This window comes from Mangifera indica, chromosome 8 (genome assembly GCF_011075055.1).
Source record: "Mangifera indica cultivar Alphonso chromosome 8, CATAS_Mindica_2.1, whole genome shotgun sequence".
NCBI lineage: Eukaryota > Viridiplantae > Streptophyta > Magnoliopsida > Sapindales > Anacardiaceae > Mangifera > Mangifera indica.
Window position 1 is genome coordinate 722,852 of NC_058144.1, and position 18,096 is coordinate 740,947.

Sequence of the window (18,096 nt, forward strand, 5' to 3'; positions counted from 1 at the left end):
TTTAATATTTTCTAATAAATATTCAATTTTATTTATTTAAAAAATTCGAACAGGCCTACCGACAACAAGCTGATGCCTTGAGCACTGCGATGGGCCTGATCGTACAAAAAATTGGGCCCAATAGAAATCAGATATTTAATTTAACAATAAAACTATGTGTACCCACTTAGGTACACAAATGTATACACATTTATATGTGTCATCATATGATTGGATGATTTTGAATTAAGAATAAAATAATAACCAATCATATAATGATATATATGAGTTTGTATATATTTATGTATCCAAAGTGAATACACATAGTATTGCTCTTAATTTAAAAGATAACAAAAGTTTTAAGAGAACATCTTGATAACATAATACAGAATGTAGCGTATAAATTGATTTAGAATCGACGAAAAGCAGAAGCCAAAAGCCAAAGCAGGGAGCAGTGGCTCTAGAGAAGTGAAGGAAAGATAGGAGAAGACCATGGGAGACCTGTTTGGATGGCTACTGGTCTTCACCTTTCTTATATCTCTTCTCGCCATTCTCAGCTACCAGGTCATGTCTCTATTATTCTCACCTTCAATATTGTTTCCTTCTTTTTCTGTTAATATTTGATATTTGTCTGATTCTCTCCTGGCAGTTAAAATTTGCATATTTTAAATCTAGAAATGCTAGAATCAAATTGCATGGCTTGTTTGGTGTTTCAACTGTTGTGTTCTTATTGTTTTTTTTTTAGAATGTTAATCCAAAATGAGCTTCTGTTTCTGTTTTTCGTGAGTTTTTTTATAGAATTGTAATTCTCAAATTATGTTTTGAATATCGTGTTAAAAAAGTTGCTTCTTGAACTTCCATTGAAAGTGAAGGATGCTACTTTAATTAGGGTAAGTTAAATTGATTCTTTTTGATGTACTAACAATAGTTATAATTTATAAACAAGGGTACAAGCACTGATGGATTTTAGTTTTAACTCAAAATTACCTAATCACGCGATAACATATCAATGTTTATACCCATGTTTGTAACTTTTGTTAGTGCATGCAAAATTACTTTGTTAATAATTCAATAAAGACGAGACCACCTTTGTAAAGACTACCTGTCAATTCATAAATTACAGTATAGAATTTTAGTTTGTTTCAGAAAGAAATATTGAAATGAGCACATTTGTTATAACTTCTTAAACTGTTTGTTACCTTCTGTTGGAAAACAATTCAGCTATTTAATATAATTGATTTCTTGATCTTAAGATGGAATTATTGGACAAAATAGGTTTTTTTTTTTTTTTTAAAGGAAATTGGAATATCTATCAAGGGAAAAGTTTTGTTAAGATCTGTGTTCTCACGCTTGGTTGTTTTAGTTGCAGCTCATGTGTTTGACGGGCCTTGAAGTGGACTATATTAACCCATATGATTCAGCAGCTCAGATAAACATGCTAGTTTTTCCAGAGTTTGCTACTCACGGAATCTTATGCATCATATATCTTATGACAGGACATTGGTTTATGTTTCTGTTGTCTCTCCCATATCTACACTACAATATGGGACTGTAAGTTTCTTTCAATCTTTTAATCACAATAACATTTTACCAATAACATGATACTTTCTGTCAATGTTGCTGGTTCATTTTCTTTGGATCACGTCAGCAAATCTTTGCATTATTTATCATCTCATAAATGCAAGCCGCGACTTCTTGATTTCCTTTTGTTTTCTCCCCATTTTGAACTAATCACATGAATAGAATTTCATTTAAGTTTAACCGGCTTTGAACTAATGGAAATGATCATATGTAATTATAGTAGCATTTTTGTATGCAATGTTTTTGTCATGTTTAGATCAACTGCTGGTTTTTAATGTGCATGCTCCAATTGGTTTTAATTTTCCTGGTAGTTTTGATACATTTAGATGGTATCTGGACTGCAATTATATAAAGTTTGTTTCCATCTTGCTGCATGTTTAATGCAAAATAAATGTGTAGAAAACAATATTATGATATGACATGTTATCCCATGAGCAGGTATAGGAGGGGACAACACTTAGTGGATGTAACTGAGATCTACAGCCAGCTGAATGGGGAAAAGAAGCAACGGCTTTTTAAGCTTGGCTATCTCATAATCCTCTTAGTCTTATGTATATTCTGGTATTATGACATATTATCCTAAGTGAATCACTCACTAGACTTCATGAAGCAATTTATTTTTTGTGGTCTCTGATTTTAAATGTATTGTAGGCTACTTTGGACTGTCGGAGAACAACATGATTAGTCAGACATCAGGTCTCTGACAAAGTTTGCCGAAAGTAAGTATTTAAATCCTTTTACATCGCTCTTCAACATTGAGGGTGTTTTGAACACTGTTATGAAGTAAGATGCGCTGTTTTTTTTGGTAGCATGTACAAGCCTCCATCCTTTTGTTCTGAATAACTAGGAAAGATAACAAAAATTACTGATGTCAATACTGATAAGGATTGATAATAACCAAAAAAATAAAAAAACCGTATAATGACAGAATATTGAACTCATTAGTATGTTTACTATTAAAGGGCAACAACACTTGTGGACAAGCGCTGTGGAACAGCTCAAGAAATTGGGTAAAATTCAATTTGAGTGGTAAAAATCTGTTGTATTATTTATATGAATAAGTTGAATCCAGGTGGATGGGTAAATTCATTCTATGTAATAATATTGGTGGAGAAGGCAGTGTCAGTGGCAGCAGCAGGGATGATGATGTTGGGTAAAGATTTGCAGTTGAAGGAACAGTGAGTCTGTGGAGTTGTAGGTGGCTTCATATCTCATGGTAGTTGTGGAGGCAATTGTGGAGGAAGATTTTAGATAATTTCTTCTAGGATCTAGTGTTGGAGGATCTTTACTATTCACAGGAGACAATGAAATATAGTTTGTAATGTTTATAACGTTTGTGGGCCATGAGAGTGTGATTTGAACGCCTGATTTTTGCATATATGTAATTGTAAATAAACTCGTAAGTCTAGCCTGTAACTGTTGGTTTCCATGGTGGAATATAAGAATATCATATCTTTTTTCCCTATTCTATTCTGATGTGAAAGTGAAAAAAAATGATCAAAGCTATAATACTTGACAAGATGCTGTAGAACTCTGACTTTTATTTGTAAGGATGAGGTCTTCTCGATTTACTTATTCTTGTCATCGTGTCGGTTATTGTCTGGCCCTTGCTTGTTACTGTAATTTGATCAGCTTCAGGTTTTTCCTTCCGGGTGTATTTAGGTGCAAACTTTTGGAGATCATATTGGAATTTCAAGGAAGTAATCAATCACAGAGTATGGTTGTACGGTAGCCAGTTTTTCTCCATGCAGTTGTTTTTTGTGCTCATAAGTCATAGTTTTACCATTTTCTCTTTCATATAGGAAAGTAATCCAGTCGTTCTATCTAATTGCCTAATGAAATTGTCTTATTTTTTATCGTTTGGCTGCGACTGCATTTCTATAGTGTCTGTTTCTTCTGAAAGCTAAAAAAGCAATATACTAATTGGATCCGCTAAGGTTGAATTCGCTCTAAACTTTTTGAATTTAGACGAAACAAGTTGTGATTAAATCTGAACTCATTGATCTCTAATTGATTTTTAAGGATGTCTTGTTGGGGCTTGACTGACGTGGATCGAATTCAGCAGTGGATCCCATATCCAATTTAATTTACCAACGCCTTTCTCATGAGTGAGTTAGGTTATGTCATAGCTTGCTGACAATATAAAGCTGCCCAGTGTGAATTTATAGATCCCATGTTAATTTAGAGACACACTATGAAGTCAAATGTAACACAAATTTTCCACAACAGATTAGGTGAAGGTTGAATACAATTAAATTATAAAAGCCCAAAAAAAAATAATTACAATATTGGAACTCTGAGTCACCGTGAGAACAAGATGGCATCCTTCTTCCATGATCCTATCAAATTGGACAGAATTGACTACCACCGTGGGTTTTGTTGTTTTGTCAGTGAATGGGTCCCGTGTTTAGATTTAAGACAGATTTGAGTGTACATCATCCCAATTTTAATTTCGTTCAGACGAGTTGAGTTTGAGGAGCTTGGTCTGAACCACTTCAACTTGGCTTAATTTGAGTGTAATTAAACTCAAATTGTACTTATGCTAAGCTTAATTTAATAAAACTCAATTTAATATTATAAAAATAAAAATTAATTAAAATAACAATATTTTAATATTAAATTTTATAAATTTACAAGTCATATAGATTTAAACTCAAATTCAATAATACAACACCCCTTAAAATCGAATTCACCCCCTCGAATATATTACAATTCATTAACTAATATATTTATTGCACCGATAAGGTTACTTGGTTTAGCCAGAGAGTGAAAAGCAACTCAACTTTTCCACGCAAGAGAGCACTGAATGATTTGATTGCATACACAATGCTTTTGTTGAAATTAGCAGGAAGTTTTACTGATTTTAACAGGTGGGGACAACCAGTGGCCAACAACAGTACGTAACAGAACAGTAACAGATATCCAACCACCCCAAAATTTAATGTTGACTTGCGTGTCACTTGAACCCTAATCGGGTTCAACTCAATCCAGGTCATCATCAAAATTTGCCGCTACAGAATTTTGAACCTAAACAACTGAATAACTGAAAATGTGAGATCTATTGTTTACCCTCTCTTCATACAGGCAAATGGCTTCCTTTGTTTTTTAACCGATGAGATCGATCTTAATTACTTAAGGAATAAGTTAACAATAAAAGCAGAATGAAAATAAGCTACGAACGAAAAAGAGTAATTAGAGTTAAGCAAATTAAGTTGGTCGCCAATAAATTTGTCAGTAATAAAACAACAAACTAGGATAACAGCCTCCACTGAATTAGCCTAGAAATCAGATGTAAAAGCCTGATCGAACCTAAGATTACAAAGAGGGCTAAAAAATAATAGCACTCTTGGCTGGAAATAAAAGCATTTAACCTAACTGGAAATCCTGTAACCCCACATCCTAAAATTAAATTCAGATCAGAACCAATCCTCAACTTTTCTAGTGATATTATAATATCAAATCAGGGATCAATAGAGTCAGTCAGACCTTGAGATCCTGATTTGGCGATTGTCATGTTAACTGGCGGGTAGAGATATGTTGATGTCTGTCGTGGAATTTCTAGGTTCCTGCATGGTGCTCCAGTTTTCTCTTCCGAAGGGATGTGACAGAGCAAGGTTTCGTTTCATCGTGCTAGAACTTTGCAGTCCATTTCTATCCATGCTATCATTGTCTGCATTTGAAGTAGGTGAGATAGTAGCAATACTAGGGGGTGGTGTACCTGTAGCCAGCACGGAGTCTGCCTTCTGTTTCTTGAGTTTCTGCTCTTGATGGTTGCCCGGTAGAAAACTGCCCACCACAACCTGGCAAGTTAAAAAAAAAAAGGCCAGTTACGAAAAAATTCAAGGCCATAGTTTTTGTAGTTACAAATGTTTCATCAAGTGCTATGGCAAGAGTATCAGGTTAAATTTAGATTTTATTCTACGCACTCAAGATAAGGTCCCCTATGTTGCATTCTGTCGAAGTCCTTGGGTTTAACCTGTTAGTTGTTGCTGTCTTAAATAGGTCATATGCTATCATTTTTTACAACAGGCCTACACATTGATCATTCTATTCCTGATCCTAAATAATGAAAATAAAACTGGAATTGGAAAAAAAAATTACCTGCACAGGGCTAGCTGCTACTAGAAGTCCAGCAACTCCTCCTCCTACAACACGACCATCTGGGCTCACCAAAGAGACACTCATGCCACCTGATCTGCTTCTTGTCCCTTGACACTCCGTAGGAATAAATGATCCAGACAAGGAAAGAATTTCAAAGCGACCCTATCAAAAATTGAAAGAGCGGAGAAATTTTTTCTTGAAAATGAGAGCAGAACCTTGGAAGACTACCAAATCATTACACAGCCATATTATTAATACAACTGTAAAAGTATAATTTTCAAATATTCACAGCTACATACTAATTTTCACATACAAAAATTAACGCAACAGGAATAACGAAGTAAACACATAACAGGAAGGCACAGAGCACCTGAACAATTTCATCACAAATTATTTTCAAAGAGGAATACAAAATGTCAGACCTCATATGTCAGTGTGCCCCCAGAAGAATCAGGTTGACGAAGTGTAACATTTGAAATTACTCCATTTGCAGATAGGATACAAATTGCTCGAGGCCCTTGTTGAGAAAATGATATAACCTTCATTGTAACATCCTTCAACAACCAAAGAAACATCCCCAATGAAGACAACAGAAAATTTTCAAAATTTCTTTTTTAAATAATAAATGTCATCCAGACCACTGAAAATGTGAAGAGAAAATTGCACTTATTTGATATAATGTAAACCACAAATATTACAATTGCACATATATATACATAACACAAATTTAAGGTCCCTGTTGAAGTAAATATATGTTATAAACAATATACAAGCACAATTTCCATTTACATTACACTTGAGCAAAGATGTCATAGTCACAAAAAATGGTGGACCCCACTTGCTTAAAGCTTTGACAATGTTAATGAATCAAAATGTGAAACTGAAACTTTATGCAATCAATGAAATAAAGTTTTTCTTCTATAACTAAACATACCTCGCCAGCATTGACAGTGATGACATGGGGCGTAAAATTTGCACCAACAGAACAAGCAGATAACTCACCTATAAAATGACAATCAAGCAATAAGTAAATCCAAAAGTTTTGGCATTTTAAGCAAATAACAGTCTGCTACTATGGACACTTTTAGTCCTGTCATAGAATTATGAAAATATTTTCTCAATCGATTGAAGCCAGGTATTTATAATAGTAGGAACAAGTAGACTGATTATATAAAAGAAAAAACTTCTCAAGTAGACTGACTAAATCTAACCTATACTCAACAGATTTATATCTCTATCCAAGAGGAAGATAAGCAAAATTGCCAAAAAGCATTTAACAATTAAATTAAACACCAAAAAACAAACAATTACATCAATAGGACCACAAATATCCTAAGAGATCAGGAATAAAATGAACATATTTATCAGTCAGCTTTTTAAAGCCATTCCAAATAACCAAAAGGCATTACCAATAAGTATATATGCAACTTTAACACATTTCTCCAATTTCTGTTTTTAAAAGCATCTAGTAATATCCTTTGCATAAAGGCAAAAAGGTAACAAATCTTAGCCACATAAGAAATATTCCTCACCCCCAAACCAAACCCAGAATAGCCCACCCTTGGCATCTATAGAATCAGCATTATACTTCCAAAATTGTACAATAGCATCTCATAACAAGTACCCACGCTTTAAACAGTATTATTATTGATAAAAGATTACATGCAAGGAATCTTGTTAAAGGGAATTTCAAATTGGATAGTAGTCCACAGTTCCACTATCAAATACAGAAATAAATCAATAAAACAGAACGTAAGCTCAAACTGAATACCATGCTACTAATATGACAAGATAAACAGCTTGAAAATAACTTATTACCAAAATTGTCCTTCCCCATTCTCTTGAACAGCCTACTTTCATAACCACTGTGCTTCCCTCTCCCTCGCTTCCCAGGGAAGGAGTGACCAGAAGGTGGAGCCGAAGATGAAATAGGCATTGGTGACAATGCCATAGCAACAGTCCCATCTGGCCCATATTTCCGTGGTCTACCTCTCTTCTTCTTTTCAGTGGGTCCGGTCAATGCTACACTAACTGAGGAAGCTGCTACTGTTGGGGACCCATCAATTTGGCTCGGATTTTCAGTTCTTGGAGCCACATGATAGGCTGATGGAGCTTCTGCCCTTATCACTGTAACTCCTGACATTCCTTCTCTTGCTTCCATGCATAGGCTAAATACAACAAACTGTCCAACTTTTGACAGAACTAGATACACCTACCAGCATCTAAAGCACAGACCTGCATAAAAATCGTTTGCTTAGCAAGATATTAACTATATTATTTTATATACAACACAAATATTTTAGGGGGAAAATGCAACTAACACTTCTTCATCTTTAAAACGTGCTTCTCAAGCTAGGTTTCTCTCGGAACACTCAAAGAACACAAAGTAATTCAATTATTATACGCAACTTCCATATCTTCACACACAACTTAAATGTACTTAAAATTTATCCAAATCTTAAAATTGTAGTTTACAACTTAGAAATAGTCAGAACAAATCTATTTTCATAAAAATAAATTGAACATCAGAAACTGCTAACCGATAGTTCATCAGGAGACGCCAGAACAGTTACTGAAAGCTCAAGATTGTGCTAAATTTTTCAAAGATCAAAACCAATAACTAAATCAGTACTCCATGAACCAGAATCAAACGAAGCAAAGCTCAAACTCACAAATTTCCTAAACTTAAAATGTTCAAAATCAGTGACTTCAACAACGGCTAAATAAAGAAACAAAAGATAAGACAAAAATAAAACTGAGGTCTTCCAGTTTCTAAGATCATGACCTGTAACAGTGATTCTGACACTCCAAAAAGCTCTTCTCTAACTTTAATAGAACTGCCTGTCTAAGACCTTTTCACATTTGCAGAGCTCAAACAGTGATTTAGAAGCTTTTTCTCGTAGTGAAATTTCAAAAAAAAAAAATCAGTATGGTTACTAACTACTTGGAAGAAAAAAAATTTATGTTTGTTTCCTGAGAAAACAGTAAACCGACTATTTTTTTCCACTTTTCAGTTGTCGGAAATCCGAAAGCCGGTGTTTCCTGTCTCACTGTCTCAACCGAGACTGCTGGTGAAAAATGAAAATAATAAATATAATATACTTAAAATACTAAAATATTTAAAAAATCGGAAATAATTATTAATTAATTGCTAAACCCGATATATACAATTTGGTTGAGAGAAATTTCACGTCCGTGAGGGAAATTGAATTTTGAAAATTGCAAGAATGGATAATTTGGTAATTTGATTTAAAAAGTTAATGGAAAAAATGAAAAGTTTTTTTATTATTTGTGTTTCTCGTTTTTCCATTTAAAGCTGTAAAGGCATCGTCGTTTGGCCGACCTTTCCGTTGCCCCTGACCTGCTTTTTTGTCTTTTTCGTCCAGCCAGTAGAAGATTGAATGCCAGGTATTACCCATCACTTGTTCCTAATTACCAAAATTTGCCGCTGAAGTGTGTTGCATCAAACATCTGACGGTGAGATTTTAATTTGCGTAACCTGCCAATCATCATGCGTCATAATGTACTCATGGTGATGAAAAACCACTTTAAAACGGCCGGACAATTCTTCAGCCCCAAGTTAGGTTAAAAGGTTCAATCCCACCCCAGGTTTGGTACAAACCCAATCTTACCCTCATTAATTTTTTAAATCTTAAAATTTATTATTCCATTAAATTTAATTATTATTATAAAAATAAAATTATTATTTAATAAAAATATTTAAAAAATAAACAAATTTATTACATTTTCTATGTTTGAAAATTTAACAAATTTTCTCTACCCAAATATTGAAAAATAAATATTTTTTATTAAGATTTTTTTAACTATCATTGTTAATAGTTTAATATTATAACGGCCAAGTTTTCTCTCTCTAGACTTCTCTATCCATCTTGATACATTTTTAATTATCACCAATCGACAAAGGCTCACCTCTCAATTCCAATGAAGACAACAATTCATCTTTGTCTTCATCAATTAAGGATAATCAATAATATAATACGATAAATAGAGAAACTAGAAGGGATAGAGAATACAACTATAGTAGTCTCTCGGCATCAATAAAGTGGTTGGAAAAATCTGGGGGGGGGGGGGAGTTTTTTTTTTTCAAACTTTAAATAAAAAAAATTTATTAGATTTTTAAATTTGAAAAAAATATAATAAATTTTTATTTTTTTTAAATATTTTTATTAAGTGATAATATTCCTCTGACAATAATAACAATATTTAATAACGAATAAATATTTAAATTTTTAAAAATTAATAAATATAAATTTGAATTAACACTAAATTTTGAATGAAAATACATTTTTGGCCTATAATTTATTATATTTTCTTGCCGCTTCTATCTGCTCCTAACATTTGTAATAGTTAAAATTTGAACATAATTAACCAGTTATTAAAATATTGATATTTTTGTTTTTATAAATATTAATTAAGGTAAAAATGGATAAACATTTTATAATTTTACAGACGATAAATTGATATCAAAGAGCTTTTTTCTCCTTTTACTAATTTTATAAAAAAAATTAATAAATTTTACAAACAAATTTAACATATAGATAAATATTATTTTTAAATTTAAAAATAAAAGTTTAATATTATATCAAGATTGAAGTGAAAAAAAAAAGTCATTTAATTATTAAAAAACAATTAAATTTCATATACTAATTATAAAATGAATATAAACAAGTAAGGGTTCATCATCCCTCTAGATGATTGTATAAATTAAATGTAAAATAAATAATTTATACTACATAATAATAACATATTAACATTAATAATGTATTAATATAAATTGATACAATATTATCAGATTTGGTAATATATATATTTATTTTTCTTTTTTGAAATTATTTATCAAATATTATTATTTTAAATTATATAAATAAGTTATAAATTTTATTTATACGAATAATAATGACTTTTTAAATAAATAAGTTATAAATATTTGAATTAATTCAAATAAAAAAATTTTATTGAAATCAAATATCCTTTTACATTTAATTGAGAATTACTTTTTTAATCTAATCAGTCTAAATTGATTATATTAAAGTAAAAAAACTGTAAATTTAATGATTTACTTTTATAAATACTGTATCAATTAAATTAAATTTTTAATTTTAATTTACGGTAGTTAATGACTACCACTCTTTTTTCAGGTACCCTTGCTTTGGCCATTAAGACTATCCCCTTGAATAAGCAGGGTGGCTCTTTAAATATATGTTTTTTAAATAAATTTTACTTAAGTCAGATAAGAAGAATTATTAATAAATAAAACCTTGACTATTCTCATAACTATAAGGATTAATAAATCGATAATTTAATATTAATATATCTTCTTTACTAAGTACACTTCAAGCACTTCTCTAACCCAGTCTTTACCGTTGAATGCATCCTTGCACAGTTATTTTTAAGCCTAAGTTTTAATATATTTTTAAAATCACATATGTAAAATTTAAAATATCCAAAATTTCACTAACAAACTAGCTATTATTAAAAATTTTTTTAGAGACATGATAAAATTTACTAATAAACCCTAAAATCATAAAAATTTATATAATTTTCTCCCTTAATTTGAAAAATTAATAATTTGTTTTTATGATCAAGTTTTGAAAAAATTATTTTTCTCCCTTAAAGATTTCAAAATCCCTCTCTATTTTTTGATTCTCGGCTCTAGTTCTTCCTTCGTCGTTGACAATGGATGACAAAACCCTACCTTCGCCAACGACGAAGCAACCAGGACGATGAAGACTCTTCAACCATTGGCGATGACGTTTCATCATCCTACTTTCTTAGGCGATGATGTAACCGAGACGATGAAGGCTTCATTTAGACAACAAAGCCTTTATCGTTCCGGTTACATCATTGCTTAAGAAGGTAGGATACCAAAACATCATCATCGGTGGTCGAAGAGAAAAAAAAAAAAACTTTAGATTTTAAGAAAAATAATACTTTTGAAAGTTAAAAAACTTTAAATAAAGACGAAAAAATATAATAAGTTTTATATTTTTTTAATATTATTAATAAAATAACTATTTTATTTATATTTTTAATAATAATTAATTTATGAATAAAATTTTAGATTTTTTAAATTTTATTGATATAATTTAAAAAATATGTCAAAATTTGGGTGGGATTAAGTCCTGCGCCCTTATTTTCAACGTATAACTTTATTTCTCTGAAAACCATTTAATTGGTCAAAAAAGAAATCGTATGGAAAAGGAATCCACATGCCTCGCTCGCTAATTTCAATGCGCTTTATTGAGCTGCTATTATTATTATTATTTCAAAGTTGAATTGAATAAGTATAAAACAAAATAGCCAAAATTCCCAAGCGGATCATTATGAGGTCTTATAATTTGAAACCAAATCAACATATACATGATTTGCTTCAGTACGAAATAATCACTTTTAGAACGACAGATAATTAATCTTTTACAGTTCAAGCATGTCGCCGGCACCTAATGTATTAGGTTGTAAAGTTGGCCAGGCAGATTAGACATTTAAACGCCAATCTGAATTTGACTCTATGACTCACTCGAATTCGATTGAAATTTAATATTTCATTTGAATTCAGACTTATTTAAGTTAGTTTTATAATGCCACTCAACGATTGTCACATGAAGATATAATTTATAATCTATAGAGGGCCATGACACCATCTAGTCTAAAGGTAGCTCCGATCCTAGGCAGTGTCATGGCCATAAGCATGGGATGGAAAGAGTTTTCCGCGATTTGAGGAGTTGTTGGCACTTGAAACGGGACGGGACAGTTCTTTATGTTATTGATTTCTTCTTTGCCAAACAGTAATACGATTAATAAGAAAAACTCTTCAGATGAGGCACCTAATAAAACTAAAAATTATCAGAGTCATGTTCCTAGCAGCCAGATTTTCCCAGTATCTTCACCGAATAGGTCCAATTTAAAATGTGGAACTCATTTTGCAAATACACTCTCATTAAACTATGTTAATTATACAGTGCTCAACTATAATTCTTGTCGGTAACAAAAAAGAAGATTATAGTTTAAGTAGTCTAAAGATGTGACAATTGTATTCTTATTATAGATGATACAGTATATACCAGAACAAGTTGCCAATCCCCCAGATGGCTGGGGATTTATCAGGGTAGTGTTTCTATTCAAACTCTCAAACTTCTTATTTGAATGCACACAAACATAGGGGTGGTTTCAATATCAGTTTGTTCATATGTCAAACATAGGGGTGGTTTCAATATTAGTTAATCTGGATTGAGTTTCTTCATGCACACAAACATGAAGAGTAGCCTTTTCAGCTATTAAGTTTTAAAGCATCTTCCCACCAAGGAAGAGTTTCCTATTTCTTTTCGTTCTTGATGAAGTTTGGGAAACCTTCGTCCCAGTCTTTGATGAACTGAGTATAGACCCATGAACATAAAGTACTTCCTTCTCTGTCATCGCTTGTCCCATAAGTATCTTTTGATCCTAAAATATAAAAAGTAAAAATAAAAAAGTCAAGCAAAGTCCATGAAGGGAGGCATGCTCATAAAGAGAAGCATGTTCAAACAGAAATCTCGGGGTTATACTCTTTTCCTTTCTTGCTTCTTCTCTTGCCACGCGTCAAGGTACTGTCGCACCTACAAAGCAATAGAATAAATCAAGCCCATGAAAGTTAACCGGAATGGTAAAAATAGAATATCCAATTAAGAAGCTATAAATTCAAAATTTGTGGAAGATTATATCACTGCCAAAATTTTGATTTATTATTAAAAAATTAATTTATTTGTCATAATTATTATAAAATCAATTACTAAATTTAGAATTTTCGTCTGTCTGATTAGGTCTATTCACTGGATTTTTAATTTAAAATAAACTCATAAAACAAGAAAAAAAAAATTGAAGATGACATCCAACTCAAGGGAAGAATAATTGATATTATTACGTGTCACTACAGGTAGAATAGATTTGACCAAGTCAAGATTTGACATTACGGAAGTTTTGTCCAATCAAAATTTCATAATTCATCAAAAGTGAATGCACCATCAAATTAAAATTCAGCGCCTCTTTCCGTCTCAAAATTGTGAGTTGTGACTTTTGAAGTCAATGATTCAATTCAACCATCGCCGCTCCCAACCAAAAAGTAGATAAATAAATAAATTACTGGCGTCAGATTCGGGGTATAATCCAAGTGGAATCCAACTAAGTATGGTTGAGCCCAGGCGGCTCAGTGACTTTTGAGTGTGAACTCGCTAAAATCTTAAATCCTAGGTCGAGTTTGAATTTAAATTATAATGGTTTAATTTGTATTTATTTAAGTTAAAAGTTGAGTTCAAAGCAATTGGATTCTTATTCAACCTACTTTAAGAGTGAAATTTTATAATTTTAATATAATTTGAATAGAAATTAATCCTTTTTTATCAATTATAAATATCAATTATTAGGTTCTATATTAAACATTTGAATATATAAAATCTTAATAGCTTTGATTTGGGAATATAGTTCACCAACCTTTATTTGTTTATATATTTATTTCTTTTTTAAAATGCAAGTAAAATAAAAAATAAGGATTAAATTTGATACGAACGATTTGAATTTAATTTCAAACTTAGTTTATCTGAATATTTAAATTTGAATTGATTGAAATTAAATTTAAAATAAAATTATTTTTAAATTAAATATAAATATAATTTTTTTGAATTTTTTTAAAAAAATTAAACAGTCTTATGAGGGCCTCATTTGGGCCCGATCCAATCGAATCCAGCCGAAAAGAAAACCATAATCCGAAGAGGGAAAGGCATGTATAGGAGAATCAGACTTTTGATGGCTAGCTGCTGGCATAAAAGACAAGTCAGAGTGTAAAACTCACTTTGACTGCATTTAATTTTGTTCAAACACAGTTCTAATCACACATGATGTCTGTAATTAAGGCCGTAGGCCCAATAGCTACACTGTAACAATACAAAAATAAATTTGGTTTGGTGGTATATTACTTGTCTTGAAATTGATGGATTCAAGCGGTTGTAAAATTTTATATATTTTTTGAAATCTAATTTTGAAAAATAAAATATAACAAAACAGTAATGTGATTGAATAATAGGATGCATGTCTCCCAATTATTGGGACTCGCTTTAGAATCTTGCTAATTACATAAATTTAAACACATTTCTCAAATCTCAATAATTACATAGTTTAATTATAGTTTAATCTAATCCACCGGTTTAGATTAATATAAAACTTTGACTTAGACCACACTAATTACTGCTAATAAATATAGATACAAACCCAAACAATCCTAAACATCTCTTGACTTGAATTAAAAATTGATTGACTTGAGTTTAAATTAAGTTTTTAAAATTAAAATTATGAATAATTTGAATTTAATTCGGTTTTCAAATTGGAAGCTCAAAACAAATTTCATCTAAATGAATTTATGTCTAGCCCGGTGGAGATTTCAGACCCAACACTGTAGGTTAAAAGCCATTAACAAGAGAGAGAAAGTTAGGGAAGTAGCTTTTATCATGTGTGGTGGGGATCATAACCGAGATAGCCTGAGGCTGTGATCACCTCTCGGTGAGCAAGAAAACAAAGAGAACGAGAAATTAAATAATAATAATAAAAAAAAAAAAGAAGAGAAGAGATGAGAAGGAGAGAGAATATAAAAAGCATACGAAACCTTTTTCAAGTTGCGAAGAGAGAGACAGTATAAACCACCGTTACCTTAGCTTAGCCCTTGCCTTGAGGTGTAAAAATGTCAGAGAAACTGAACAAAGCCTAGGAAGTTACCGAGAAAGAAACTGTTATCTTTCTCTCATGAATACTCACAAAACAGAAGACGATCTCTTCCATCACCACCACCACCATCATCATCATCATCATCATCATGATCTGACCTCACATCCTTTGATCATCACCCAGCTAGTTGAATCTCAGCCGTCCATTCATGACCCCAATCACGATGACCCTCCTTTCTCTTCTCTTCCGGAAATCGTTGTGTTTCGAACCTCCTCCGACGACTCTCCAAGTCACTCTTCCTCCGAAAATGACGACGCAGCGACTACTAACACCACCAACACTGATGTCATCCACAACAAGGTGCCGAATCAACCAACGGCTTACATTAGCCCTGAGCCCCATATTTCGACTCAATTCTATACCTTCAACGCGGAATCGCATGCTTTGATGATCCGTTGCATTTTGGAGCAACGGCTGGCTACTCCGGCCGAGATCCAAGCCGCCACGCCGAAGGCCGTTCTTAAATCTTGGCGCTCCGTGTGGAAGGACCGCAACGAGGATACGGCTTACCTGACCGCATGGAAACGCATCCAGGACAAACTAACGGTCCATGTGGATCCCAATTCTGGTAACGAATTCCTCTGTTTCAAGAATAATTCGCAGCAATATGTTTCTCACTTTAATCAATGGCAAGATATTGTTATGAGATTTCATGGCGATGCTGACTTAAAACACTTAGGGCTTAAAGAAACAATAGAGAGAATTAAACAAGTGTGGACCGTGGGTGCCAAATTTTACGGTATACCCGAAAGTTACATTAGGGTTTGTGTGGCCGCTTGCCCTGTTTGCTCTGCCTCATCAGGGTCCGCATCCAGGAGTAAACGGCGGAGGTTTGAGTATACTGAGTCCTTTGATGTTCCTGCTAAAGAGGTTCCCCATAGGTTACAACAATTAGCGGCCAAACATAAGGTTGTGCTTTGTATTAGACAGAAGTATATTAGGTATAAGCCTTTTATGGCTGAAGTGAAAGATTATGCGTGTCATAGAGCTGGAGAGCCCGTGGCAAAGAAGTCTAGGATGTTGAAGAGAGAACCTTATGCATCAAAGAGATGTGGTTGTGGGTTTAGGATTAGGGCTATAGTACCTATTGCAAATTATAATGAGAAGGATAAGACATTTGTGTATCAAGAGGAGGGGATGGCAGTATTTAAGTTGTATGCGGTGCATTCAGGGCATGAGCCCGGGCCATTGGATGGGAATGCAAGGATTATACATCGAGTTGTTGGGACAAAAGGTGGCTATTTAATGGATCAAGAAATGGTTTATGGAGTGAGAGAAGAAAGTGAGGGATTTGGCTTGATGGGGAAGGATGAGAGTGATTTGCCGCTTTCTGTTTTACAACAAGTGCAGGAATTAAGAGCCGAGGTTGGATTGCTTGAAGAGAGACTTGGGAGAATCCCACACGAGTTACTAGTTTCAGTTTCTCAAGAATTGTTTGATGTGTTGAATAAGGTTAGAAGTATTGGAGAAGAAGGTTCAAAATCAATTGGGTTGATGTCTGACAAGCCTCATTCAGATGATGTGCTGGTGGCGGAAGGTGATTTGGCACATTGGAGAACGCTTGGTGATGGGAAGGATACGGAATTGATTGAGGATGATGAAGATAGTTTTGGGCGAACACTCGGGGATGTTGTTCCTTGGGAGCCAATGAGAGCAGAATGTAGAAGTGAAAAGGATCTTATGAGCGGGCCTTGTAAGCCTGATAAGTGGTTGAAGTGCAGTGATTTTGATGATAAAAGCATTCTTGATTGTGAAGATACTAAACTAACCAAGCCCATGAGACATGATGAGTCAATAGAGGGAGATGTAGGTCTTGTTGGTATACCAGTTGATAGTTTCTACCACGATAATCCTAAATGGTATGACTCTCCTTGTGGATTGGACTCCAGCGCTGATTGTGGAGACAGTGGCTTTAGACATGGGGAAATTGTGTAGAGCCCTCAAGAACCAGTTAACCCTCTCTAACTTAGTCATGAGTTTAATAGCACCCATTCATCTATTCATGTAGCTGAAACTGGGTTGTACATTTATGTATACTCAAGATTGGATCTTCCCACGTGCTTTTAGGTTTGTTGTGTGTAATTCTGTAAATTATAGCCAATTGGCTGCTCTGCAAATAACTTATTATAACTATCTGTTAACCATTTTCTAGGCCTTAATGATTTTTGATGAGGTTCTTCTATAATTCACATCAGTTTTTTTCTACTTGTTCTGTATGCATAAGTTGTTACTATATATAATCTTGTTTCAGGACAAAATAGGTGGAATTTACTTTCGATCATGTGTACACTTTTCCTTTCTATTTTGTCATTTGTATAATTTGTTTTTTTTTTTTAAAATCATTTATACTTCTTTCTGCCATTGATGCACTTGAGTCTGAATTTACATTTTTGTAAAATATACACTGTAGTGATGGAGGTGCACTGGTGCATCCTAGGGGGTTTCTAATGTTGTCCATTCTCTTTATTCAATAGTCATTGAATATGTAGGCATCTATGAATGTGGTGCTGAACATCCCATCTTCTCGCCTTTACATTGCCATTAATAAGTTTGATGGATCATAAAATTGTAAATTGTTCATGCTTTTCTTTTATGGGTGTCATTCATGCAGAGATATAAAAGACATGTATTTTGCCAGTCCTTTGTCATCAATTTGCTTTTTTACCC

The 18,096-nt window shown here is 32.9% G+C and overlaps 3 protein-coding genes across 7 annotated transcripts; 2 read left to right on the top strand and 1 right to left on the bottom strand.

Annotated features, from left to right (window-relative positions):
* The first annotated feature begins 384 nt into the window (after positions 1-384).
* Positions 385-3,872, top strand: LOC123222474 (protein cornichon homolog 4-like). Of its 3 annotated transcripts, none has more exons than XM_044645265.1 (5): positions 385-543; positions 1,349-1,530; positions 1,999-2,121; positions 2,212-2,279; positions 3,583-3,872. In XM_044645265.1, the coding sequence occupies exons 1-4, from the start codon at positions 472-474 to the stop codon at positions 2,243-2,245; spliced, it is 411 nt and encodes a 136-aa protein (XP_044501200.1). In that variant the 5' UTR covers positions 385-471; the 3' UTR covers positions 2,246-2,279; positions 3,583-3,872. The 3 variants fall into 3 exon arrangements, with proteins under 3 accessions (XP_044501200.1, XP_044501198.1, XP_044501197.1); XM_044645263.1 differs by lacking the exon at positions 3,583-3,872 and adding an exon at positions 2,633-3,025; XM_044645262.1 differs by lacking the exon at positions 3,583-3,872 and adding an exon at positions 2,523-3,025 and having other exon boundaries at positions 386-543.
* An 880-nt stretch (positions 3,873-4,752) lies between these two features.
* On the bottom strand, positions 4,753-8,739 carry LOC123222652 (AT-hook motif nuclear-localized protein 1-like). 3 transcript variants are annotated; one of them, XM_044645530.1, is made up of 6 exons: positions 8,447-8,739; positions 7,480-7,896; positions 6,596-6,663; positions 6,084-6,215; positions 5,662-5,823; positions 4,753-5,360 (listed from the first exon to the last, which is right to left on the bottom strand). In XM_044645530.1, exons 2-6 carry the CDS (start codon positions 7,820-7,822, stop codon positions 5,076-5,078), a joined length of 990 nt encoding a protein of 329 aa, XP_044501465.1. In that variant the 5' UTR covers positions 7,823-7,896; positions 8,447-8,739; the 3' UTR covers positions 4,753-5,075. The 3 variants fall into 3 exon arrangements, with proteins under 3 accessions (XP_044501465.1, XP_044501466.1, XP_044501467.1); XM_044645531.1 differs by lacking the exon at positions 8,447-8,739 and adding an exon at positions 8,202-8,382; XM_044645532.1 differs by lacking the exon at positions 8,447-8,739 and adding an exon at positions 7,983-8,003.
* Positions 8,740-15,281: 6,542 nt separating this feature from the next.
* Positions 15,282-17,614, top strand: LOC123223619. The gene has a single exon (XM_044646874.1). The coding sequence runs from the start codon at positions 15,448-15,450 to the stop codon at positions 17,362-17,364; it is 1,917 nt and encodes a 638-aa protein (XP_044502809.1). The 5' UTR covers positions 15,282-15,447; the 3' UTR covers positions 17,365-17,614.
* Positions 17,615-18,096: the final 482 nt, after the last annotated feature.

Coding starts and splice junctions, on each gene's coding strand:
- LOC123222474 (XM_044645265.1), top strand. CDS start 472: ATGGGAGACCTGTTTGGATGGCTACTGGTCTTCACCTTTCTTATATCT. Junction 1,531..1,998: donor CTACACTACAATATGGGACT/GTAAGTTTCTTT, acceptor TCCCATGAGCAG/GTATAGGAGGGGACAACACT. Junction 2,122..2,211: donor TTAGTCTTATGTATATTCTG/GTATTATGACAT, acceptor AATGTATTGTAG/GCTACTTTGGACTGTCGGAG.
- LOC123222652 (XM_044645530.1), bottom strand. CDS start 7,822: ATGGAAGCAAGAGAAGGAATGTCAGGAGTTACAGTGATAAGGGCAGAA. Junction 6,664..7,479: donor AATGGGGAAGGACAATTTTG/GTAATAAGTTAT, acceptor GTCATTTTATAG/GTGAGTTATCTGCTTGTTCT. Junction 5,361..5,661: donor TAGCAGCTAGCCCTGTGCAG/GTAATTTTTTTT, acceptor TTAACTTGCCAG/GTTGTGGTGGGCAGTTTTCT.
- LOC123223619 (XM_044646874.1), top strand. CDS start 15,448: ATGAATACTCACAAAACAGAAGACGATCTCTTCCATCACCACCACCAC.